This window comes from Podarcis filfolensis (assembly GCF_964270895.1).
Source record: "Podarcis filfolensis genome assembly, chromosome: 1".
NCBI classification, from domain to species: domain Eukaryota; kingdom Metazoa; phylum Chordata; class Lepidosauria; order Squamata; family Lacertidae; genus Podarcis; species Podarcis filfolensis.
The window spans coordinates 85,351,705-85,378,893 of NC_139604.1; the positions used below are offsets into that span (position 1 = coordinate 85,351,705).

Below are 27,189 nucleotides of genomic sequence, written 5' to 3' on the forward strand. Positions count from 1 at the left end.
GAAGTAAATCCATGTGACTTCAATGGGACTTACCTCCAGTTATGTGTCCTTGAGACTGGTGCCCGAGATGCTCTGTCTCCTTTCTGTCCTTTTCTGTTTATGGTTCTTTCATGAAAGGGATGTTGATCTTTGGATACTTAAAATGGAGCAGACTTAAGTAGATTCAGAAGACATGTTTTATTCATATCCTGGATGCTGGGATCATTCTGGTTTCCACCTCTTGAAGATTTTTTGCAGCTTTGCTTGACTATGATATCTTCGCAGGCACCATTAGAGTGACCAGTATCTAAAGCTTGCTTCATTCCGCATCATGGCAGCATGTAGTTCCCCTTGGAGGAAATTTCTTTTCTCTTTCAACCTTTCTGTTTTATTTTGTTATACCTGCCTTTTTTGGTTGCTTTATCGCAATACCATCTGACACCAGAATGCCTACCTGTGTTTAACTGAGTAGTCCTTGCTGCCAAGGAGTGTGGTGGAGTCTCCTTCTTTGGAGGTCTTTAAGCAGAGGCTTGACAACCATATGTCAGGAGTGCTCTGATGGTGTTTCCTGCTTGGCAGGGGGTTGGACTCGATGGCCCTTGTGGTCTCTTCCAACTCTATGATTCTATGATTCTGCAATTTGCAGAGCCCAAGATGGCTGGTTTAGCTCTGTTGGTATCTGTTCATTGTTCTCCCTTGAAAACAGCCTGTGATGCTATAAGCCATGAGGGTTTTTCTGGTTCTGCCCCTGACCACACAGAATTGTATGCCCATTGTGACTGAACTGCCCCAAGTTGAATTCTCTGGATCCTAAAGAGCAGTCAGGGCACCTTTTTATAGCTAGCTTCCCCAGCCACTTTTGGCCAGGCAGCATGAACACCTTGATATGTTTTTATTCTGGTCCCTTGCCCCCGGGTAGGATGAAGAACCCTCGTAGGAAGCAAAGTATCCTATCTCACTGCTACAGTAGTTTACTAGCAGTGCTCCATGGTTCACTGGAATAAAACAAGCACTGGTTTCATTATACCAGGCTAAGGTGTCACAGCCAAGAAAGAAAGAAAGAGCTTAGGCAGTCCCCTGCCTTGGGTCAAATTTACAGTAGCTGCAGCTCATTCCAAGTCATAGGATACTTGTGAGAGTGAGTAGGACATCTTCAGTTTCTTTCTTTGGCTGTGCCTCTGTTTTAACTAAATGGAATCAAAGCCTCTGTTAATTCAGAATAGGCTCTGGCAGCAGCTTAGCTGATAGGCCTGACATGCTCAGAGGAACTCTTCCCACAATTCTGATCCATAATGTGCTACAACAGCAGCACATTATGGTTGAAAGGCACTTTCTGTATCTTGTGTGAAAGGGGTCTTAAGTGGGCAAGTCCTAAAATGTAGCAAGGTGAAGCATATTTTTTCAGCATGTCGTGTGTCATAATTTTAGGGGCTAGATGAAAGCAGGAACTGATGTCTGCTCCAGGAAGTGTTTTCGAAATTGGTGTGCTGAGATTCATCTTGGACCAGTACTGGTCTTAAGAATCTGGGGTTCCATCAAGGGTTCTTCATTTCTGCTGTCAAATAAATCCCCTCCATTCTTTCAAGAATTTCAACCTTGGAAAACATCACCCAGCTGAAACTGATGTTGCCTCTTCAGTTCTACCACCCACAGCACCCTTTAGATCGAGGAAGCATGAACAACAGGGAGGCAAGTGACTGTCGGTTCTTCATTACTAAAACATAAGCAGTTTATTTCTAGGTTTTGATAGACACTGCTCCACCCCACCCACTTTGTTTGGAGCATGGGTTTGTTTTGTTGTGTAGTTCAGTGAATATTCATTTCTATATTTGGAAGATAATAAATTTTTAAGATATAACCCCCTTGTTTGGTGTTTGATCCTTGTTTTCAACTAAAGGAAATAAGCAGGAACAGTGTGGGTGGAGAGCCTCGCTGTGGGGTTTGCTGTGTTGTAAAGGGGTAGCCTTCTTATGATTAAACACAGACGTTGTGCAGTTCAGCTTGAGATGCTGGAAGTCAGCGGGAGAGAATTAAAGTGGGGGAAGCCACAAACAGGTGGTGCACTGCTACAGAAATGGAGGGGGGGATCCTTGATTTTCACCCAGCACTTATTTTTAAAGGACTACATGAGCATTCTCACTCTTGTAAGCTATAGTGAAGGAGCACTCAAGTGCTAAAGAGTTCTAAAGAAAATCGTGTTCATAAAATGGAGGTATACAAGAAGTTGGGGTATAGCATGGCACTCACCACTAATGAGATCATAATTCAGGAGCGTTTATCTGGTAGATGTCCATGATATTTGCTGCAGGTAATTTCACATACAGATAGGTAGATAGGTAGATCATAGATATAGATGATAGATGATAGATGATAGATGATAGATAGATAGATAGATAGATAGATAGATAGATGATAGATATAGAGAGATGATAGATTTTTACACACACACACACACACACACACAGAGAGAGAGAGAGAGAGAGAGAGAGAGAGAGAGAGAGAGAGAGAGAGAAGTGTGTTGTTTTATATATAAAATGTGTGTGTGTGTGTGTGTGTGTAAAACCAGGAAAAATGTATGTTTATGATTATGTTCCTCTGTCGCAGTTTGCAGTGATAGAGGCTAACAAAGTAAACAAACAAACAAGAGAACAAATAAATGGGTTGTGGTGTAGTGAAATGCCTATTTTTTCAAACTTACCCCCTATCTTTTACAGTGCTATTTGCAATTGTTCACAGCCACTGTTTCTTTGCCACTGCTGCCCCAGGGCAATATCTCCCTGCTTTCTTCCTTGAATAATATTAACTAATCAGGTGATATATACAGAACATGATGACATCACAGTGTTACATAGCAATTCAGAATCGGCTACTTGATGATATCGCTGAAGACAAACACAGCCAATTAAGAGTGACGACCATGCTTTCCAGTTAACTAGTACCCTTTCTCTGCATAAGTGAACACTTTCATCTCATTTCAGAAAGTTGCTGAAATATGTGAATATTGCACCCCCCTCGTTGGGTTTGATCATTGTCTCCCTACTACTCCTTATCTCAAGAGTACTTCACAAATAAGCTGATGTCCCCCAGGTTACTAATTTTCAAACACCATATTGCTATATTTTCCATATGGCTACTGTCCCCTGGCTACTGTCCCCTGGCAAGGCAGCCAACTTTTATCCTCTTTCCCACAACAATGATCCTTTTTAGGAAAAAAAACCCCCAAATTATTTGAAAACCACAGGGTCCTGGGAGTAGAATAAGCTATGCCAGAACTGAGAGCAAATCTGCTTGATGGGACAGACAATTTTTGTTTCTGTTGTGCAAAATCTGGCTCCTTTTTGGGGGGCCAAGAGCACAGCACTGTTAAGACAATAAGGAGCATTCTTAAAGCTTCAATGCAGCTTGAAATGAATTGCAGGAAATAAGTTACTATGGGATACTTAGCATTTCTCTGTGCCTGCATAAAGCAGGCCAATCCAGCCAATAAAGGTTTTGTAAGAGCCCTATTACCAAGTAACTAGGCTACAGGAAGATGCGTGCTAAAGGATTAATTTGCTTGAGTAAACAATAATGGGCCAATCAAGTAATTTATTTACTTCAGAAGAGAATATTCTCAAGGTGCATCAGTAGCCAAGGCCTGCATAGGAAGGGCTGGGTTGCAACATAATGCACACGTACCTGGGGAGTAAGCCCATTTGAACATTCTTCCAAGCAAACAGGCATAGGATTCTGCTATTGACGTGTTTTATTAATGCAGAGTTTGGCCTCTGAAGCTGAACAGGTGGTGTCCAGCTTTGTTGAGGAATTTGCAACCCTTGCTGTTCTAGAAACCCTTTTCTTTCCTCCTACAGATCAGGTTGGTACCAAAATGTGAGATGACTAAGAGTGATGTCTTGAATGCCAGTCACTGTGAGAGGCTGAAGGGCTGTGCCTGCATGCAGGAAGTCTCAGGTTCCACCCCTGGCATCTCCAGGGCTAGAGAAGATCCCTGTCTGAAATCCCAAAGAGCTGCTGCCAGCCGCGCTAGACAATAGTGATCTAGAATGGTCTCACATGGTATAAGGCGGCTTCCTGTTTCCTAGGCTGTAGAAAAGGCTACAGCTAGGGATGAAAGAATGGGTCAGTTTTGGTTCTCTCATTTTTCCAGTCTTAAAATTGGTTCTCTACATTTCTGCAGCAATGTAAAAAAAAAACCCTCCTGAAAATTAGCATTTTAGTACACAGTCACTACTCTGGGTGCAGTTTTAACTATTGTGCACCTTTTTGCAAGCACACCCCGCCCCATTTTTGTATGTTGCTTTCAATGACATATCATTTTTATGCATGCTTGCCCCACATGTATGCATTTTTGTAAACATTGGTTGGAGAACTGCACCACAAAATTCAGAGAGGTGTGGATTTCAACAAATGGCCGTGGTTTGATTCTCATATAAAGTGTGAATTTGATAGATTCAGCTTTAAATGCAGACAGAATAAAAATTTTACCCCCTCCCTCACCTATTTCCCACCCCACCTTACCTGCACTGGGATGGAGAAGCTTTTTCAATTCATAAGCCACACTGACAACCTTCTAGGATCCATCATGTGCCTGTGGTTGGTGGGGCCAGACCCCAGTGGGTGGAGCCATGGCTAGGACGCTGACCTTTGCACAGCAGGCTACATTCCAGCTGCACAAAAGCCAGAGGTGCCTACATGCACACATTCCTCCCAATCCAGGCAGGCAAGAGGCACCATCACAGATCAAAGATACAGTCCAGCTAGGCAGAAGCACTCATAGAGCATGCAGAGCAGGGTCAATGGGATATGTGGCCTGGGAAGCAGAGTTGTGCCCTTGGAAGAGGGTGTGGCCTCAGGAAGAGCCCCAAGGACCAGACAGAGAGGCCTCGAGGTCTGTATTCAGTCTGTATTCAGTCCATCAATATGGATGATTTGTACAAGTCCTGGTATGAAACTTATCCGCAGTGCTACATGAGGGTCTGTTTGTCTTTGCACCATGAGTGTTTTATGTGGAATGGGCACAGCTGAGCATTGTCTGCAGCTGCCACATGGGCTTATAGGAAGTTGTACAAACAACACCCAGCTGCACCAATCAAACACATTCAGGCAATTAACAAACACTGTGCTGAAGTGCCTGAAAGGATACGGGGGGGGGGGGTAGGCAACTTCCTTCCTCTTCATTCTCCTTAGAGGTTTCCAGCTCCATCTCTCTCTTGACAGCGGAGATGATTTATAATGCTCCACTCATTTCTCTACAAGCCCAGAGGAGAGGCCACCAAACTCATTTTTCCAGTGACCTTTCACAGCCATCCCCACTTAAAATGGGTTTTCATCTTTCAGGCTAGGGGGGCACCTTGTGAAACCACCCCAGCGGGATGGGTATGCAATGCGGCAATTGATGTCCCTGCCCTTTCAAAGGCCACTGAAGAAAAATTAATGGAACTGCATAGTCTCCCTTCCCTACGTTTGGCAGCCAATACCAGCGCCTAATGACTTTCTTCCCACAGATACATGGCGCACTGACTCAGTATTGGAATTCTGTTGGGAGATTTATCACAACTCCAAGCGGAAATAACTCCTCAAGATAGAGGCTGAGAGCCTATGGAAGCCTACTGTGCTTTTATGAGCAGTTTGGAAACTGCCCGCCTGCTCCGTCCAACCCATGAGACTTTCATTAGATCTAGTTGCATTCAATTCTCAGGTGTCTTCTTGGACTGCAGCTCAAAGCCAATCTCTTAACATTCCTTTCACCATGCAGATTAATGATTCTGTAGTTAGTTTTCCTCCTCCCAGCTGCACAGTAGAGCACCATTAGCCATGTGGTCGGATACCATGGAGTGGGGTCCCCCCCAACCCTACTCCAGTAGCTGCCGTTGGCATGAGTTGTGGGTGGATACTACAAGGTGAGGTTTAAAACCTCCAAGGCAAGTTGACCTGGCAGAAAATTTAAGTTGTTTTTTTTAAATGTTTGTTTGTTTTTTAAAGAGGGGGCAGAGGCAAACATCTGAGTTAATCTACAGTCCATGTTGTTTGGTTTTAGGCATAGCTAATTTGTCATTTTCTTTTCAACTGGCATCAGAGATTGCTGGCCACCAAATAACTCTTGTTCATAAAAAGTTGTTTTAGATAGATTTTGTGTAATTTCTGCATCAATTTTAAAATAAAGCAAATATGACTACTAAGAAGGGTGTCAGGCAATCAAATAGCCACTAGTACTGTTGGGGAAGAAATGCTGTAAACATAAGGCTCCATAAACATAAGACTTGTTGGTGTTGGGCAGCTGGTATGGAGCTTCTTACATGTGCTTCTTACATGTGCATGTGCTTCTTCTCACCTTCTTATCTCTTCCACTTTGGGAACAGGAAATGGCTCTGCAGTTAACACAAATGTAGTAGTAAAGACTGACATTTATTTGTGCCAAGGCCTTTTCAGTTTGCAAAATTAGGGCCGTCACTCAAAAAAATAAATTGTAGTGAATTAGTTATATACATTTTAATTGATTGATTAATCAATTAAATCTGCATATGAATAAACCCTCCAAAGAAAAGGCATTCTTCTTTGTTTTTAGATGACGCACTCATGTGTGTGATAACGGAGAAATACTTCTTCTGCAGAGACATATACTACCCAGGGATCTGAAAGTACTTACATACAAAAATAATCAACATTAAAAAAACAACAAAAAATCTGCTGCCCAGTTAATCAGGCACTCCTTTTTAATTAATCAAAAGATGTCTAATCTTTTTGAAGCTTTATACAAAAGATGCATTCCTGTTTGCTTGCATGGTAGGTAACACGGTGGTCTTGGTGTGTAATGTCCCAAACTAAAATCTTGGTCACAGCATCAGAAATGAGGGGACACAGAAACATTCCAAGAACGTAGTTTCATTGTCACAGAGAAATATTACGCCTCAGTCTCAGGACTCTAAGACAGCTACCTTTGGAATGCAGATGAGAAGACCATAAAATGCAGAAGGTTATAAGGAACACATTTTCTTTTTGACAGAAAACCAATGGTCCTGGTCCTCTGGGATTAATAATAAAAATAAATAGTTAAAACCTTAAACATTTGCATGCTTCCAATTCCTACCTGGAAACCGCACCCCCCCAAATCTTCCTGCCCATTGAATATTGTAATTCCACTTACTGCCCCCATCAGTCCCATTATTTATCACACACAATGTAGCATGTACAACCCTTACCCTTAACCCCAGTTAACTGCTCTTCAGATGCCCACTTCCAACAATCCAGCAACCACAGGTTTGATTCAGTAGCCAAGATCAAGATCAAGCTCAAGCCTAAATGAGTTGGCTCAAAGTCCAGCAAGAGTGAATCTGCACATGGAAAGAGGAGTCTGCATGAGGACTACCTACCTCACATGGAGGCGGGAGGCGAGGGACAGGAAGGCTATGGTGGGAACACAACTCGCTTCCCTACACACATGCATGCACACACCCCAGCATGCCATACTGCTCTATCTGCTGCTAAAAAGAGGCACCTCCTTTGTCTTCTCCTGCTCAATACAATTGTACTTTGGATCTTGAATGCCTTGGCTCCCGAACAAATCGGCTCCTGAACAATCAAAACCTGGAAGTGAGTGTTCCGGTTTTTGAATGATTTTTGGAAGCTGAACATCCGGTGCCACTTCTGCGGCTTTGATTTCCAAACATTTTGGAAGTCAAATGGACTTCCGGATCGGATTCCATTCAACTTCCAAGGTACGACTATATCCATAAGAAGGGGAATTAGCTCAATTTAGTCAGAAACAAGCCCAGAATATACCCAGATTTTCAGCTTTCCTTTCAGCTGCTAGAATCCCATGGGGTTAACTTGGCCACTTTTATTTTGAAAGAAAATTGGGGGACCAATTGGGAGGTGCATGAGCAGGAAGGAGCCGATCTCTGTTGCCTTCTTTAAAGTTTTGCAGATAGTTGGATGTGCTGGTGCCCAAAAATATTTGGAAAAAAAGTTTTGAAGAGAACAGCAACTTCAACTAACCTGGTGTGCCAACAGAAGCCAGAACAAGGGCTCTTGCTAACACAACAGGGCTTTGCTGCTCCTCCTTACATCCCGTCCCCTGTGTCTTCCAAAAACAAGATCTGGAGAACCCTCAGAATAGCAAGTTGAGGGAGGAAAGTGGGAATCGTTCTGTCTGGCAAGAAGAAATAAATGCTTGTGCTGCCGGAATGATCAGATGGGTGCAATGTTGAATTCCTTCCTGCAGATTGCCTGGTTAGCTAGAGGATGGGATGGAAGGGAAGGGAAGGGAAGGAGACCCTTGTTCTTTTCTTTCTAGTAAGTAAGGGGGGGAAACGTGAGCCTTTTGCCTCTCCCTCCCCACTTACCAGGTAGTGGGAGGGAACAAATGGGTCCTTTTTCTTTTCTTTTAATAAAGTGAAGAAGAAAGGGACTTGTTCACTTTCTCCCTCTCTCAAGTGGCAGGAAGGAAGAGGCCAGGGAAGAGAGCACATCGTGGTGAGGCAGGGAGAGAGGGTGAGCATGGGAGACCCCCTGGAAAGCATCCTGCTCAGGTTCCCCCCCACACACCTTCCAGCCTGACACTGCCTCTGATGCCATGGTTCCCTCTTCCTTCTGCCCCACCCCCACCCCACACAGTCTACTTGTGTAACTGACCTTTAAAAGAAGAACATAGTGCCATTTCCTTTTTAATTCCCAGGGATTCCCACAAAGAATCCTGGAGGTTTTATTTTGGTAAGAGCGGTAAGAAATCTCTAGACAGTCCTAGCCCTGCCCACAGACTCCTGGAGTTCGCTGTGGGAAAGGATGTGACTGTGAAGTCAATTAACATCCACAGCGTAGATAAACCCACACAGTTTTATATTATTTCAAAACTGTTTAATGCCATAGCTTCCTGCAAAGAATACTAGCGATGATATTGGGGGGAGCTGGAAATACTTTATTAACCCTCATAGAACACCAGCTCACAGGGTTCCTTTGCTGAGATCTAGAACTGTTAGGCAGGCTAGACTAGACCTTGAAGTTCTAGAATTGCTGCAGGCTCTAATGCAGATGTGAACCTACCAGAGCAACAGGGCAAATAGGGGGTAAATAATCGTATGAGGCTGCCTTATGCTGCATTGCTCCCTCTGTTCCTGCACTGCTGTATCTGGCTGTAAGCAGGTCTCTCAGATTTCAAGCAGAGGTCTTTGGCAGTCCTGCTGCCTCAAATCGTTTCAACTGGATATGGCGGGGATTGAACCTGGGACATTATGCATGCAGACATGCGCTCTTCTCCTTGGAATCACAAGTTCTTCCCTAATGTGCTTGGTGGTTCTAGATGAAACAAAAAACTGCCAGCTTAGTTGGGGAGGTGGAGGGAGTTCTTGAGCAGGCTTAGAATACTCTTATAATTCTACGCCAGTGTGGTGTAGTGCTTAAGAGCGATAGACTCGTAATCTGGTGAACCGGGTTCGCGTCTCCGCTCCTCCACATGCAGCTGCTGGGTGACCTTGGGCTAGTCACACTTCTCTGAAGTCTCTCAGCCCCACTCACCTCACAGAGTGTTTGTTGTGGGGGGGAGGGAAAGCAGAATGTTAGCCGCTTTGAGACTCCTTCGGGTAGTGATAAAGTGGGATATCAAATCCAAACTCCTCCTCCCCTTCTTCTTCTTCTTCTTCTTCTTCTTCTTCTTCTTCTTCTTCTTCTTCTTCTTGTTATATCAAGGTAACTAGTTCCAATTTACTACACATTAAAAAGGCAGGAGGTTAAAATGCATACGGATCATGGAACTGCCATTATTTCTCCACCTCATCACTTAACAATCAGATAATCAGCCTGTCTGCCTATGATGTACTCTGCTATCAATCTTTGGATCTTTAAAAGTCTAATAGTTGCACACATCCTTCCCCTTCCACCCCCACCATTACACTTGGTCTTGAGGAGAGTTAAATGGTCTGACAATTCATTGAGCCTGGCCTGGTGAATTTGTCCCTCCAGGAACAATTGATTTTATTGTATTCTTTATTTGCAGAAAACACAGAGATAAAGCATTAAGGTATTGTTGTTGATGTTCAGCAAACCACTTCCTTCCTTTCTTTTTTTTGGCACAAATAAATGTCATAGGTGTTACTCAACAAACCATGGATCAGCGACCAGCCTGATAACATGACTCAGACATATCAAAACAAGATTTAAAACAAGGAGACTTTTCCACATTCAGCTAACAGTAAAACCTGCTCATAATCAGGAGGAGTTAGGTGGGAGATGACAACACTATTCATAAATTAGACATATATATATATATTTATATATATATAGTTATAGTTATCTCTTACATTGTAAAAGTAAACAGTGCAAAAGTATAATTCCTCAGGTGCCCTTCGGTGTGGAAAGCCTGAGGGTTACTTTTTTTCCCTTTTATACAATGTTACGTGTGTGTGATTTGTAAACATTGCTACCCATCCGCAGTTTGTGTTTTTAGCTCTTGTTCTTAAGAGACCCAATACTCATAATCCATACTATGGTCTGAGAGCGGGGGCACCTTCTTCATGTTAACTCTTTTGGAGACTTCCATTCAAAGAATTAGTGCAAATTTCAGAGAGTAGGAGGGGAAGAAGGAAAATAAGGCAATAGTTAGAAATGGCTCGTATCAGCATTAAAACACGAGTCCCTAATAATGTCTGCATTACCAGAAGGGCAGGAAGTCCCTCTCCTCCACCAGGCTGATGGAGAGGTTCTTCAATTCCTCCTCGGAGGACACCAGTTTGTAGCCCAGTTGTACCAGCACTTGCTGGCACGCGTTCTGCGTGAACGCCACAATTTCGAACGAGAGGCGGAACCGCCACTTCTCTGCAGTCGCCGCCGAGTTCCGGACAGTCCCGTACTTGTGTTTCGCCGCGGACCGATCTCCCCTTGTGTTGTTCTGTATCCATCGTTCCACGTTGCTGTCCATGGGAATGCCAAGGAATTCATACATCTCCTCGGTCTTTTTTAAGGGATTCCTGGCCAGGTCTTCATACCTCACCAGCATGTATTTTCCCTTGAGCCAAGGCGGCCGGTTCAGCCCGGTGGAAACAGAGTTCAAAAAGTCCTCACAGACGGTGGTGAGCTGGGTCACGTCCAAGTTGTAGGGCTTCCTGCCTGTGCCATCCCAGATCCGCCAAAGTCTGTAAGTGTCTCGGAATGTCTCACTCCTGGAAGCCAGGATGCCCCTGGGGTCCCTCACCAATTGTATGATTTTCAAATTGAGCCTGGGGTCCTCCACCAAGGCTCGGAGGTCATTGACCTCTGGCACCCGCACTGTTTTGATAGCAACATGCCCGTGATCCTTACATGATTCGGTGGCCAGGGTCAGGTTCAAAGTGCCACACTTCTTCACACAGTCGCCTTCTTCCAGAGGTATGTCGGCGGATGCCGCCAACGTCTCACAAACTGGTGGGGAGCACAGAGCTTTGCTAGCCCCCCTCCGGAAGAGCCTGTCCGTCGTGTGGTTCACGGGCTGGGGCTTTATGTAATTTTCCAGGAAGTAAAGGTCACAGTCGTAGAGGCTTCTCAGCAAATCTCGGCCAGCACCCAGCATGATCCGCCGGTCCGTAGAGCCCTTCGTCTGCGTCAGCTTCGGGATCAAGGTGTACTGGACGTGGTAAAGGGGCTCAAACAAATAGAAGACATCAAAGTGCTGGTTGAAGAGCTGCCCGACGAAAGAGGATCCACTTCTGGTGGTGGCCAAGATCAGAACATGTGTCTTCTTGGAGGTGTTGTAAGCGACGGTGGGATTTTCATCACACAGCCGGTCGGCCGATTCAATCTCCTGGTTCAGGCTACAGTTCATTGGGTTGGGAGGCACAGGGCAGCTGTGGAAGGACTTGGTCGTGAAGGTGCGGATGGCTGTGTACTGGATAGCAATGGAGGCCAAAGCAAGTAGGAGGACAGCCTTCCAGGAACATTGCATGGCTGGTCACCTTCATGGAGATTCTTCACAGGTCGCTTTAGTATCTGCAACACAAGAGAGTCAGCCGGGTTGAATACGAGACCCCCACAGATAAATTCATGTGCCCGTGAAATCTGAATTTGTGGGTGGACAACATGGTACCCTGCAACCTCTTAAGAATAAATTAAGCAAGGATGTCAAAACCTGCAAATTATGAACTTGGTCTATTTCTAGTCAGTTCTAACAGCCAAGTCTGGGGCTTTGTGGAATTGCATTTGTTTAGCTTTGCTTTTACCTATGCTTAGGATAGGTGAGGAAAGGGGGGGAGAGTACTTCATGATGAGCAAAGTAAGTGCCTCATTGCCAGAAGCCAGTTAGACCTAAAAGACCCAAGTTCAAATCACTAGGTTACCCATAAAGTAAATCACTAATAAAGTAAACCGGAGACCCCAGGGTCAGTTCAGCATCTCTTAGATTGACCTACCTCAGACAGCTAAGGGTAAAATGTGCCAGCCTCATCACCCCAGTATCAACAATTCTGAGCTTCTTTGAAGGTTAAACAGAAACACAACACACACACACACACACACACACACATGCATAGAGAAAAAGAAAGTGCATAGGACTATGGAGAGAGGGAGAGGGAAATCATGCAGGTATACCGACATCTTACCTTGTGATCACTGAAAAATCCATTCTGTTCTCATTTGCTTCCAGAGTTTTTAACTGATTCCATGAGCCCTAGGGGCTCATGAGATCATGAAACTGAACACACAGAAGCATTTCCCAGCAAATCATACACAAAACTGGGAATGCGCAGAATCCGTCTGGTGCTTGTGAAAGGAAGCTTTGAATCTGTCATAAATTTCCTCTCCCTGTTAACAAGTAGGATCCTTCAGGAACAGGGGTGAGGATGCAAGCAGTAGGAGGAGCAACAGTTGTGACACATGTCTTTGTACAATTGACTACATGCCAGCCACACAAAAGCCAGAGGTTTCCAAACACACACACACACACACACACACACACACACACAGACAGAGACAGAGAGAGAGAGAGAGAGCTCCATCTAAGCAAGAGGCAACATCACAGTTCAAGGACACATTCCAGCCAGCTAAAAGCACATGAGAAGGGGAGGGGAGTGACGTAGCCTCGGGTGGGTCAAATTCAGCTTGTGGGATGGAGGTTCTCCACCACTACACTAGCAATGTCTCCAAGGGGAAGAGCTTCTTCTCAACTCCTAATCCAAGGGCAAAGCATGGAAGGAAGCCACATGGTTCTCACAAGTGAAACAAACGGAAAAGGACATAAAGGGGGAATATTTGGTGTATAAATGCATCAAGAGGTACACAAACATTGAACAAAGACAAACAGGAACATATCCCACTGGACTCCACTATCAGTCTAACACTGATAATTTTGGACATCCAAAGGCAATATTCTAGAAGCCACTGCTTCATGATCCTGCTAGCACTTGTCAGGTTGTCTGCCTGCCTGTTTTACCACAGAACCCCCAGGAATAGCAATTTAGAGTAGGTTCAGATTTTCCTTTCTCTGACATTTCTGGGGTGGAGAAATCTTTAGTTCTGGGATGTATGCAAGCAGTTTATCTTAAGAGATTATACCCTCTCATTTGCTAGAAACAAACCTTTGGACGACGTGTCAACCAAAGGCTGCAACAGAAGAGGCAGGTGTGCAGATGATATGATACATAATGAATGTGCACACAGATTTCCCAGTCACGGCCACACATACATGGACTCAGTCCAACAGCAAGCTGTAACCTCTCAAGGAATTAGTGGTATGTTGTGTGGAATTATCCAAGGTCTGATTACCAAAACAAATGCAATTTCTTAGCCATCTAACCAACACAGAAAGAGAAACAATGAAGCCCAAAGAAGCTTATTTATGAAATTTGAGAAAGATTCTAGCCCTATTCAGATGTTATCAGAACTAAAATTAAGTTAAACAACTTGTGTAGCACTTCTAGAACATGAAAGTCTGGAGGGACTTCTAACCAAGTTTGTTCTGATCCTGTTCAGCTGATTTTATTTATTATTAATTATATTATTATTTTACATACCATTCATCCGTCTGGGATAATCAGCCATTATTGATGCTGCCATTATCACTCCGGGATGGAAAAAAAAACTTCTGCAATCAATAATTTCTCACACTCAAGTGATTTGAGTCACTTCAAGATTAAATGAATTGAATGATGCCGTTCTTTGGGACCCTATTAATAGACCTCTGAGTGCCTCTGGGATACCTTGCCTTGCAGTCTATCAATTTTCAGAATACTAACATGATCTCTAAGGACCCTAATTCTTGGGAAAGCAGCAACCCTGCCCTTTGGGTAATGAAGCAACTTCCTCCCCGGAGGCCATTTTCTGAACCTGTCGGAGGTTACTTTGCTGCAAGGCACGAGCAGTTGCTGAGGTGAGGAACTGACACAGAGATGGTCTCCTGACATGGTGTTGCTGCCGCTTAACAGGATGGAATTGAGTGGTAAGCTTGGGTGCACCAATGGAGTTCATCTGGCACTCACACTGATGCACCTGCACTGACCCAGGTTCATGGCTCCCCTGCACACACACCCCCCCCAGAAAATGGCAGTGATGCTGCAGTTGGGAGGTCAGTTTTGGTAGCTCAGCTCTGTGGCACTGCCTTGCTTGTTGCTTCTGGTGTAAGGCACTAAAAAAGTGATCATTTTGGACCCAGGGAGTCAGACTACTTGCTAAACAGGCAGGTCCGGTCTGGGAGTTGCCAGGAAGCCCTAGTTTGTTGTGACTTTCTTCTCAGAAGACTACTCCCTCACAACTAAGAGGAGGCTCTTCCCAGAGCTGAATACTGTTCTACCCTGTAGCCACTGTTCTACCCTGGAGCCACCATTATATATTTATATATGCTAGCATTATAGAAACACTCTTATCCATATAAGCCTTGTATGTCTTAATAATTCAGGCCCCTACACATCCCATTTTGCTACCTTCCTCTTCATTTCCTCTACAGTGCGGAGTAATTTATCAGCAATAACTGACTCTTCCTCATAGTTACAGGGAGCTATGGAGAAGGGGGAGTCACTCAGCTACAGCCAGCAGCTCCTGCCGCTCCCCTGTGGCTCTGCAAACCATGCTTTCTTTCATAAACTATGATTTCAGCTTCTTATGATGGACTCCGTCCAGACTCCTGCTTTCCTGAGACATGCAGAATATTGTTTTTTCCTCTTTGCTGGTAGAGCAGGTAAACTGAAGCTAGCTGGAATGCAACTGAACCTATTCCTCCCTCTCATGATTATCTGTGAACTCAGCTAATGCACCAGCAGGAGGTCTCTCTTTTTTGTGTGGCCAGACACGCAGGCAAAAGGAAGGGGCAGCTAAACATTTATGCTGTTTTTTCCTTTCATCATCTGCAGGGCAAGACTGGAGCTGCAGTGCTTCATAGGTATGCTTCACCCACCTCACTTCTATATTCCATACTCCAAGCCAGCACCATATTCCATTTATTATCATGACTCATTTCAAGTCCACCCTCTAGAGAAGAGGGTCAGTGCTTCACTGCATGGCCTGGCATGGTCAAGGGGCCGCCCTCTTCAAAGTGCCCCATCTCGTCTCTTTAGAACTAATCTGTTTTAAGTTACAATTTGCTGCAGGGCATTTTTTCTTTTCTTTTCTTTTTTTTTTTGTACTTTGGAGCCTAGGGCTTGCCGATCAGGAAAAATCGGCGGTTCAAATCCCTGCGACGGGGTGAGCTCCCATTGCTCAGTCCCTGCTCCTGCCAACCTAGCAGTTTGAAAGCACATCAAAGTGCAAGCAGATAAATAGGTACCACTCCAGCGGGAAGGTAAACAGTGTTTCCGTGCACTGCTCTGGTTCTCCAGAAACAGCTTAGTCATGCTGGCCACATGACCCGGAAGCTGTCTGCAGACGAACGCCGGCTCCCTCAGCCAGTAAAGCGAGATGAGCACCGCAACCCCAGAGTCATCCGTGACTGGACTTAACTGTCAGGGGTCCCTTACCTTTTAAAGACATCCAAATGCAAAATCCACATACCTTGGGCTGGTTGTGAATGGCACCACTGTTTTTCTCTCCGCTAAATACCTGGAAGCTGCAGCTGAGAAAAGAGCTGTCTTTGCTTCTATGTATTTTACCAAAAAAAGTAACACTTCATGCAAGCTACCTGTACCTTCTACTTGGGTATATGTGCTTAAGTACAAAAAAAGAGCATAACAAGATGCAGTTGAAAATGGGGTGGGGAATCTGTTCTCTGATTTCTGCAGGCATAGAGTCAGACCCTGCATCCTACTAGTATCAATGACATGGTCATGAAGGAGGTGAAGAGGAATGATGTTCTAATACTACTCATATTGGAATACTGTAAGTGAACCTATTTCTTTGAGGATCAACCTCTAATATGAAGAAAAATAAATCTTATGAAAGGTAGAGTAGCTTTGCCTGGCTTTTATCTCTTTCAGAGTTGTGAATTACAGTTGTCCAAAGTAAGGCTGCCCTAGGATCAGTCTTCATTACCTCAGTGAGTCAAATGTAGTAAAACTTTTCTATAATGTAGACCGTCATTTGTGTTTTAGGACTTGAGCAGAAATATCATTTTAAGTTTACAACTGCAGAGGTACTCAAGATGTTTAATTAAATGGTTCTGTCCTGAATATATTATTTTTCTGATTTGATTCTTCTCATATTCAAGAGCTCAAGGTTACAATGGTTTTTACTTTAACCTCCCAACTACCTTGTGGCCTATATTAAAACAAGCATGTACAGTGGTACCTCAGGTTAAGTACTTAATTCATTCTGGAGGTCCGTACTTAACCTGAAACTGTTCTTAACCTGAAGCACAACTTTAGCTAATGGGGCCTCCTGCTGCTGCCGCGCCGCGGGAGCACGATTTCTGTTCTCATCCTGAAGCAAAGTTCTCAACCTGAAGCACTATTTCTGGGTAAGCGGAGTCTGTAACCTGAAGCGTATGTAACCTGAGGTACCACTGTATAACTTGAGATGCACCACCCAACACACCTGTCTGGGCATACAACAACAAGAAGGTTGTCAGACATATGATAGGCCATCTTCTGTGTTTGTACTGGTGGACCACATGCCATGCAGGCCTTTTGCAAAATAGTAATGCCCCCTCCCCAACATCTGTGAGAGGAGAAGGAATGGAAATGGGGGAAATCTGTGTGCAAGGGAAAATTGTGGAAAAGAAGGGGAGGGGGAAAATGGGGTGCAAAAGGGGTTGCAAAAAAGAAGGGAGATATGGGAATGATGATGAAGGTGAAGATAAAAACAAGGCCTGAAGAATGGGAGGGTGTGGTAGCTTCACAGATGGGCTGAAGGTGGAAAGGGTACTTAGTAGTTGCAATGCATGGGAGGAAGAAGATGCAGAAGGTTACCATGGGGGTGGCTTGTGTGTAAGTGGGGTTGCACAAATGGAGGGGAAGACATGGAAATGGGGGTAAAGATGGAAACAGGGATGCAGTGATGGACTGTACAACAGAAGAGAGAAGTGGCTTCAGAAATGGGGTTGGGAAGGTGAACAACAATCTGAGTAGTTGCATGGGGTGGGAAGGAGGAATTCTAGAAGGTTAATCTGGGGAGAATGGTAGGTGAGCAAAGCAAGCAGAAGTGCAGCCCCTAGGTTTGTTTGTTTTTAAATGTATGGATGCAATAAACACATTTTCAAACAGAAGTGTTATGCACCTACACCTGCCAGGAAGATCGGCTGGATAACTCCATCAACTGTGATTGGAGGTAAACAGGTTTGCCACTGCATAATGCACAAAGCAGCCCTAAGAGAAAACACTGAGCGACTAGTGATGTGAGGGGCATCTGTGCCCCACTTCCCAAGCAAAGGATGCTGCAGTGAGAAATGTCTGTTTACATAGCAGCAGCTAAAGCTCACAGGACTGGACTGTGGAACACAAAATGCTGACAGCAAATCCCAGATTAATTTACCCAAATATTTTTAAACTGCCCTGCTGCAAGCAGGTCCCTGAGAATGTTGTCCTTGGCCAATTGTTTTCCACTTTTGCTCTTGCTCTTTGTGCAGAAGCCTCCCTCTACCCGCTCCCCAAAAGCTCATGTTCCGCCTTTGATCCACAGTAGCTGCTCTGAGCATTGCTTAATTTAAACATCCAAACATTTTGCTTTATTGCTGTAATTCATGCATGCACAAATTTCATGTCTCCTCAACAGGCTCCCCTTCACCCCTTGCTGCCCATTAACGCTCAACACCACCCACTCCTGATGGGAGAGCAAGAACAGCAGCTGACAGACAACACAGCAAGGGGATTTCTGGAGTTGACAACATCTCTGCACACAGTGCAAGCTTCAGGAAGCTGGATTGGCTAAGGGTGTGTTAGTATGCAGGGCCTGTTCAACCTCAAAGCTCCTGTGGCTTTAGCATATTAAAATTCCTGACGGGGCTAGAAAAGCACAAAGTTCCTGGTGATTTCTCCCCAGAGAGGACGGTGCTGTTGGCAGACTGTGGCATTCCTGGGGAGGGGTTGTGGGGGCAAGGCAGGGAAGGGAAAAGAGGCTGTCAGTCTCATCTGTGCCAGTTACATAAGGGCAGGACAGGGCAGGGCTGCTTTTGTGGGCCTAGAGGCTAGCCTCAACCACCAGTGTTTTTATTTATCAGGATTTAATCCCAGCTCCAATAAGTCTGTTAGAGCATCAGACATTTTTCTCCTAGAGGAATGTATAAATAAGATGCTGCAAGACAAGAAGCAGATGTTGCTGCTACAAAGCAGGATGGCAAGTTTAACCCAGAACAACCCAACCTTGGCTGGCCAACTACTGGGCAAATCTGGGCACCAAAGACTAAGCTTCATATCAGCAGAAGCTATACCTCAAAGCTATGTGTGCAACCAGTCGCCTTATTAACTCCCAAACCTAAAATTAAGAGTGCACAGATCACACAAACAGCCTTTGCCCTGAATATCTACATTTCTGCAGAGGTTAAACTGGAACAACAGACTAAGTAAAAAGGCAATGTTTCAATTTTTTTATAATCCGGTTTCTTTATTTCAATCATATTTCATTCCCAGATCTAAGTGCCTCTTTAAAACAACCTGGTTTAAATGGGTATATGAATGCAAGGCAAGCATATTCAAGTCTGTACTTACGATTGTTTAAAAATGATCTCATTATCCTCCGACAGACCATAAAGCCTGCTTTTTAATGAGAACACACAAAACAGCAGTTAACTTTTTATGCTTAAGATCAAGCATTCTAAATATAATGCAACGGGTCATGTATTTGTTATTGTTCAATTTATGTTTAAGCTAGTTATCAAATAGCATGGATATTTACATTTTATGTCAGGTAGACACTGTTCTGCAATGCTTTGTGCACTTATCTTCAAGTAAATGTTGCTGCTTAGTGTCCTTGCATGTGGGGAAGCAGAGCCTTATTTCACAATTGCTCCCCAAAACAGATATAAATTCTGTAGTGCAAGAGGCATGCAGGCTGAATCACCATAATTTTTGGATTCTGCTCCTGGGTAGTATAAAGGCTCTATTTGGTTACAAACACTTGCTGTATTTGGATGCTATAATTATCTGTATACAAGCATGTTCAGGAAATATGAATTAGAAAGTTGGGGATTTGACAAATATGAATAGACCTCTTAATCTGAGATATGCCCAGGAGGCAGAAATGCTGGGAATGCTTCTGCAACTGCTCACTAAAAATCTTTCATCGCTGTTCAAAGTTATGCCACCAAATTAGCATCAACATTTCACACGTCTTTCCTTCACAAATCTTAACCCCCTGAAAGAGTCGACTTCTAGGGCCCATTTCATTTCACCACCCACTTTTGCGCCCAACTAGATACATAATAAGCTGTTTTATACCAGGTCAGACTTGTGCATCTTAACCACTGTTGTCAATTCAGACTGGCAGCAGCTTTCCAGGGCACAGACCTCTGCTTTCACCTGCAACTCAATATCCCTTTAACTGGAGATGCCAGAGATTGAACCTGAAACCTCTTCATACAAAGCCACAGTTCGACCACTAAACTATAGCCCACTCAGGTCATGCATCCATGGCAGGGACCAGAGGAGTAATGCTCTCTGGGAGGAGCAGAGACAGAAGAAATGCCATTCTGCATCAGCACAACCGGATGCCTTCATCTGCCCCAACTGTAACAAAACATGTCTCTCTTGTATCTCTACAGCCACAGCATGCGCTGTAACCTTCCATCAGTTTGACTTCGCCAGCAAAGGCGCACTCCTTCATTTTCTCCCAAGACAGACAGTTGCCAACTCCTCAGTTCACTGAATTATTTATTTAAGATATTGAAACTCACCTTTCCTGTATAGTTCAATGTGGCTTACGCCATATATTATACAACGATGAAGAAACAAACCAGCAATAAAACAGTTTAATGTAGAAGTGAAGCACAATGAAAGGCTGAATAATTAAAAGCAAAACAAGACCAGAAGCCTTATATATAATTATGACTGGCCCAAAAAGTTTTGATACCTGGGAGGTCATGATGGGGCCCCCACCGTTCCACATGCAGAAGCTGACTGGACTGGTAGTTGATTCTCTCTTCAGCACTGGCGATAGGACAGCAACCCTCCACCGACGGGGTCCAACAACCAAGATGGGTCTCCCATTTGTCCCAAACATGGTTTGGAATTGACAGGAAGTTCTCCATGTATTTCCCCAATAAGTAAGCAGGCTGATATGGGAGAAGGTGGTCCATCAGATAGCCTTGTCCCAAACCATGTAAGGCTTTGTCCATCAGAATTCTTCAGTTATCCTGCATTGCTGCCTGTCTCATACTACTTCTGTGTGGTGCTAAAGCAGGAAGAAAGTGCAACTGCTATTTATCAACGTCTTCTTTCTCTCTGTTCCCCTAGAAGTCAGCAGTCCCACATTGGGAGAAAACCCTGAAAACAATCAACATTCACTTATAGTATTCACATACTTTTCTAGGCAGACATGGATGGATGACAGCTCCTGGTTAATTCTGAGATGACAGCTCCTGATTAATTCTGAGATGCATGGTATTGTACTCTACTCAGAAACCCTCTTTTACAGCTGGGTCTCAAGTCCCAGCCCCACAGCATATTTAGCCTAGCACTTCTTAGTTAAATAATATTGATCCATGAGGTTTCTGGTGTATGCAAGAGATGGAAGGAGATAAACTAGCTTTAGTTCTCTTGCTCTTTGCCATGTTGGGGGTGTGTGTAAAATAGAACAATAAAACAATCAATATGTCACCTCTCCTAAGTACAGTGGCTTCCAGTCAACCCCAGCTTTCCATGTGTATATTTGCTAAAGCACTGTCTCGTGCCCTCTGGTGGCTATCTTCTGACTAGCCATCATCAAAAAGGTTTGGAACTTTCCAACCTATGTTGATATAGGCATGAATCTAACAGGAAGGGGAGAGAAGGTCAGTTTGCTGTTGAAGTAGAGTCCAATATCAAATTTGTTCCTTAAATCCCTCTTACCCTCTAACCTCACTACAAAATCTCCAGCCCAATTTTATTTCATGTTTGATTTCCCACTGTCTGCAACACATTATTTGATGGACTTCATTTCTAGATCACAACACCACTTCTATTGTTTCAAACCTAGTAATGAACTTACTGATGAGAGAACAAACATTTGTTCAAATAAAAACAGAAATTCCACAATACAAGTTATATTAAATGGTGCTAACAGCGAAAAGCAAAACATGGATGATAAAGATTCACCTGATTCCATGTTAGAAGAGGGACTGTGGCAATACAAGGACCTTCTCTCTCAGAAACCTGCATTTATTTTTCACTGACATTGAAGCACTGGAGGATTCTCATAAACTTTATAATAGTATTCTTGACAGCTATGGGAGGTTTCCATCCTACATCAATGAAAATCGTGTTATACCTTCAAAGGAAATTAATGCATTGTCATGTTTGCAATTAAGTTTTTATAAGACTGCACCACCATTGCAAATAGTTTTTTTGCTCAGTGATAATGTGTATCTGCCCAGATGGGTAGCTCGGGAACCGTAGGAAATCATAGAAAGCTATTTATGAACGAGGAGAGATTTTAAATCTCTTAAATGTTTAGTGAGAAGAACGCCACACTGATTTGAGTAAGACGCACTTAGAAAGACGTCACCAAAGGAAACCTGTGCAGGGCAAGACTTGCATTTGTGACTATCTGACCCTAGTTCCTAGAGTCTCTTACACTGTCAAAGCTGTAAAGTTTGCAACGCTGCAGTGCAGCAATGCCAATGATATGTTAGCATAGCCATAACCTCACTCAGCTTTGGGTGCAAACTAACATAACTGGAGTTTAAAAGGGGGGCAGCCATAGGGAGGGGGCAATCAGAAGCACTGTGATAAGGGAAGGGTAGGTCTATTGCCCAAATATCTGTTGGCTCCGAGTACACTCCTTTGCTCCACCTCTGCCAGTGAGGCTTGCAGAGCACAAAGCTCTACAGAGTCAGCAGGATTATTGTGAAAGGGGGCTCTGGCCACTCCCACACACTTTTTGGGGAGTCCCTTGACAGATGGGGGTTCTATCTCCTGATGCACAATATGCAATCTGAATGACCTGTGAAGGAGACTTGTCATCCCCCTGCCCTGCACCACCCTCTTTAGCATAAGTTTCTAGGACAGGGCACTTGTCTGCGTGTGTCTAAGTGTGTGTGTGTGCCTGCTTGTGTACCTGAGTCTGTGGGGTGACCACACCACTTTCTTATGACATCTACCACTGGCATGTGGCTCTTCAGAGGGGATGCAGTGGGGCAATGCAGCCCTCAGGCTGAAAAAGATTAGCTACCCCTGCTGTTAACAGTAGGAAAGTGAGCTAAGGATCACTTCAGTTCAGCTGTGGCAGATGCTCATCTCCATCCATGTAAGGACAAGGCCAGCCATGACCTCAGATAAGGCCACTTGATTCCTAGGAAAATACATGCTGATCCACATACAAAGCTCTGTGTTAAGCAGGGACATAAAATAATGGAGTTGCAAAGGACCTTGAATTAAATCTAGTCCAACCCACTGCTCAATGCAAGATCTGCAACACAGGATGCAGCTACAAGCCTCCGAGTCTGGTAGCTATCCAGCCTCTGCTTAAATACCTCCAGGGAAGGATGCCCTCCTTCTTCTTCGGCAATCACTCGTAGTCGAGTGTCTTCCATGAACACGGTCCATGAACAGTGAGTCCGTAAGTGACTGTGGAGGCCAATTCTGGATCCACAAGTCCTTCCATGGTATGGACATTGGTTTCCCTACCACCTACCATATCAGTGTGTTCCACTGGCAAATAGTTCTTGCCTTTTGGTAGTTTCTTCTAATGCTTGTTACTTGAAATTATTCTCATACCTAAATTTGATTCTCTGCAATTTCCACCCGTTAGTACTAGTCCTGCTTTCTGAAGCAACCAGGAACATGCCTGCTCCATCTTCTGCATAAGACTAGATATTTGAAAGCTGCTATTATTCTCCCACTATACTTCACTTCTCCAGGCTAAACATGCCCAGTGCTTTCACCCATTCCTAGTAGGGCTTGGGCTTCCATCCTGTTCACCTCTTCTGGGCACACTTGTGTGTTGATGCCCTTCTTAAAATTGGTACCCAGAACTGGGTACAGTACTTCAGAGACAGTCTTATACAACCTACAGTAAAACTATTACTTCTTATAAACTAGACACACTGTTTCTTTTATTGAACATTGCATTAACATTTTTTGCAGCTACATCACACTGATGGCTCATGATCAGCTTGTGATTGACTAAGTTACTTAAGTATTTTTCACATGCACTGCTGCAGGGTCAGATCTCTTCAATCCTGAATGTGTACCTTGGATTATTTTTGTACCTAAATGCTGGACTTTACATTCATCTCTGTTGTGTTTCATCTTGTTGGTTTCAGGCCAGTGTTCCAGCCTGTCAAGATCATTTTGAATCCTGGTGTTGACTCTTCTATGGTATTTTCTATCCCCCCAGCTTTGTGTCTTCTGCAGATTTGATGAACACCCTTTCTATAGCCTCATCCAAGTCATTTATAAGATGACTGAACAACACAGAGCTGTAGGCAGAGTCTTGTGGTACTCCACTTGAAAGCCCCCTCCAGGTTGATACAGAGCCATTAATAAGCACTCACTGTGTATGGCTGCTCAACTAGCTGTGGATCCACCTAACAGAAATATCACATTAAACAGAATCAAATGTACACCTGAAGCCCAGCCAAGGAGCAATAATCAGCTGCAGCCAAATGAAATGTTCACTTGCACTTTTTCATAGGGATAAATATGTCCTCTGCCCTCACAATTGCATGTTTTTCAGTTACAGACACAAAGGAAGCTTGGAGAGCCCTCAACTGCCAGATTCCTGCACTGAATGTTTAAAGAAAGTGTTTAAGTATGTTGTTTCACTCAGGGATGGGCTGTGCCAAGTCCTTTTGCCTTTCTGTGCCAACAGCACTGTTACTTTAGCCTCAGAGACTAGAGCCTGCCATTGGACTTCACAAACTCTGCTAATGGGGGGCGGGTGTCTCTCAGCCATTTCCTGGGAGAGATGGTTGTCAGAGCAGCCTAGAGACATATATTCATCCCTCCTTACTTTCTACCTAATTATTCTTAGACTTATCAATGTACATTTAAAATTGCTCTCCCTATTTCTCCTGGGCTTGCTGCACATGTTACAGTGGTGCCTCGCAAGACAAAATTAATTCGTTCCGCGAGTTGTGTCGTCTAGCGATTTTTTCGTCTTGCGGAGCGCGGATTCGCTGGGTATTAACGGCTTTAAGAAAAAGGAAGCAAACTCGCAAGACGTTTTCGTCTTGCGAAGCAAGCCCATAGGGAAAATCATCTTGTGAAGCAACGCAAAAAACGAAAAACCCTTTCGTCTTGCGCGTTTTTCGTCTTGCGAGGCATTCGTCTTGCGAGGCACCACTGTATCAAGTTGGTGTGATTGCCACCTGACTCCGTAGGCATTTCTCCATATAGCCAGTTACCAGCTATACTGTGCACCAACATAATCTGGCCAAATTTTAACCATGCCAAAGCAACACCTCATTTCCACAGCACAGCTAAAGTTAGACCAAGAAATGCAAGACTTCCAATAATGTGAGGCATGCATCACTTTAGCTTTTCAGAACACATCTTTCTCATCTTTGAAAGCTGGTGCCTGAAACGATAGATTCCAGTAGATTGAGTAATTAATCCAGTGCACCCAAGATTTCCCTGACCATGGAGAAATCTTACACCATGTTGTTACCTTCTTCATCTCCACTTTGCTTTCTTGCTTGGAGGGAAGCATAATAATAAAGTCCATGTGTAGATTGCTACATGCCATGTATGCACACTATAAGCCACACCTGCCCAGAGTAGGTATGGGCAACAAAATAAAAGCATATGCAGTATCCAAATCCATGCTTCCCATATAACCATGACTAGCTTACAAAGTGCAAGAACAAAACAGCTCTATCACTGCCACCTTCAGAGAGTTGGGCTCTGTCCGTCTCAAACTGAGCAGAATGGGAAGGAAAAACACCACAAGCCGACTCATTGATTGGTGTGGGTGACTCAGCTCTGGGTAGGTGGGGTGCTCTTGCCCTATGAATCAGACACTGCCCTTACATCAAAACTTCACTTAATGTCATGGCGCTTACAGGGGCACAAAAATTTCAAAACCCTAGTCATGTGAAAACACCATATCGCTGACAGGTTTGTTTGCTTCTGTTAATTTGTGTGTCAACCCCTCCTTCCACATCCCCCTCAAGCTCCAGCAATGATGACTACTTTGTCTCTCACTAATGTCACACTTCTCATTAGCTCATATTTCTCGTTAATTTTTTGGCCTTAAAGCTTGCTCTCTGAGCAGATTTATATGGTTTTCCCCCCACCCTTTACTCCAACACTGGTTGCTTGCCTTGCTGAGGAAAAGCATTTCAACCCACCAGGCATGGTGAACACTGGCTTGGGGACAGATAGAAAACATACAAACAGGTATAAGGATTAGCACATGATTTTTTCACTGAAGCTTCGTGCTGACTTCTTCCTTGTTTCAGATTTTATTTTTCATAGTGAGCGTAGAAACCCTCCCTTGGGAATCCCTTCTCTTCCCTCAACACACACACTATTCCCAACAGACGCTGAAGCACCTGATGTTGGCTGGGCACTTAGTTTCACTATTCCCCTCCCCTTTCCAGCATCATAGATACAACCGTACACATTGGTACCTTCTTTGAATCCTTGCCTAGCTGACAGCAATCCTGAGAAAGAGAATGGGAGGATTTCATTGCAACAAGTGAGGTACAGAAATGACACAATTAGGATGCATATCTGCCAGCTGTGCAGCTTGTCTATCTCTCTCTCACATGCACACACAGCCATATCAGTCTCTGAACCACGAGGCAGGGTTTCACAAAACACAACCTGCTGCAGTTGCTGTTGTGGATAAAGTATGAGCCCCCCTTACCCAACTTGATGAAATCCTACATCTCTTTGGCCAGTATGATTCTGGCAGCAGCCCAACTCCTAGCAGCATCTGTACTGTATTTTCCACTACCCCTAAAACAGATTATAATGAACAAGTCTGTTTCCATGGAAACAATACAGTGACTCAGGACTTTGGGCCTCGCTCTAAACATGATTGTCAATAGCAGAAGCTCTGGGAGACTTCAGATGCTGAAGGAAAGAGAGCAGAAAAGCTCCTGACAAGCTGACACACATGCCCCACACAAATGTTATGTACACAGAGAGGGACACAAGGGTACACATGGCTCAAGCCCACTCCAGAGTCATGATTCAAATTCCTCCGCCTGACAGGTCAAGAGCTACTGCAGCATTTGGGAGTCATAACTGCAGCGTGTTTACCAGAAGGTACACACCAGGTTTCTAACAGGCAAGGCACATTCAGCCAAGCCTCCAGTAACTTTAATACACTTGAATGTACACATCACCTGAATGTACGCCTCACCACATCCAAGGCTTAAGTCTGCATCTGAAGCACATACAGTACACAACTCACCACAACCTCCCCTTCAGTAAGCAACACTCCTGTTTATACCAAATGTCTAATTACAGGAACATTTCTCGCTACAGTACATGCCTTTCAGGCAAATAAAAAAAATTTCCAAATTCCTTCCAGTTGTGCATTTAATCCAGAGCATTGGTAAAAGGGATTTTTAAATTTTTTTTAAAAAGGATAAACTTAAATTTACTTCTACTCTGCACAAAGTCTTATTCCAGAAGCACGCCAAGCACCTTTCAGCAAGGGAGGAATAATTTATTAACTCCAGCAACTTCTGCTGTGAAGCCCATTGCTTTTTTTTTTTTTTTTACAGGGTTGAGCATTGTTTTT

General features: G+C 44.0%; 1 protein-coding gene across 7 annotated transcripts in view; it reads right to left on the reverse strand.

Moving 5' to 3' along the window:
* Positions 1-9,939: 9,939 nt before the first annotated feature.
* Positions 9,940-27,189, reverse strand: part of CHST1 (carbohydrate sulfotransferase 1) — a 56,279-nt gene continuing 39,029 nt past the window's right edge. For 4 of the 7 annotated variants that reach the window (XM_083587142.1, XM_083587141.1, XM_083587147.1 and 1 more), the window contains one exon: positions 9,940-11,931. In XM_083587142.1, coding sequence (XP_083443268.1) covers positions 10,622-11,887 — 1,266 coding nt within the window. In that variant the 5' untranslated portion in view covers positions 11,888-11,931 and the 3' untranslated portion in view covers positions 9,940-10,621. Of the gene's footprint in view, positions 11,932-12,539; positions 12,595-13,514; positions 14,629-19,004; positions 19,043-27,189 lie in introns of those variants that run through there. The other 3 variants (XM_083587145.1, XM_083587146.1, XM_083587144.1) reach the window with 3 other exon arrangements.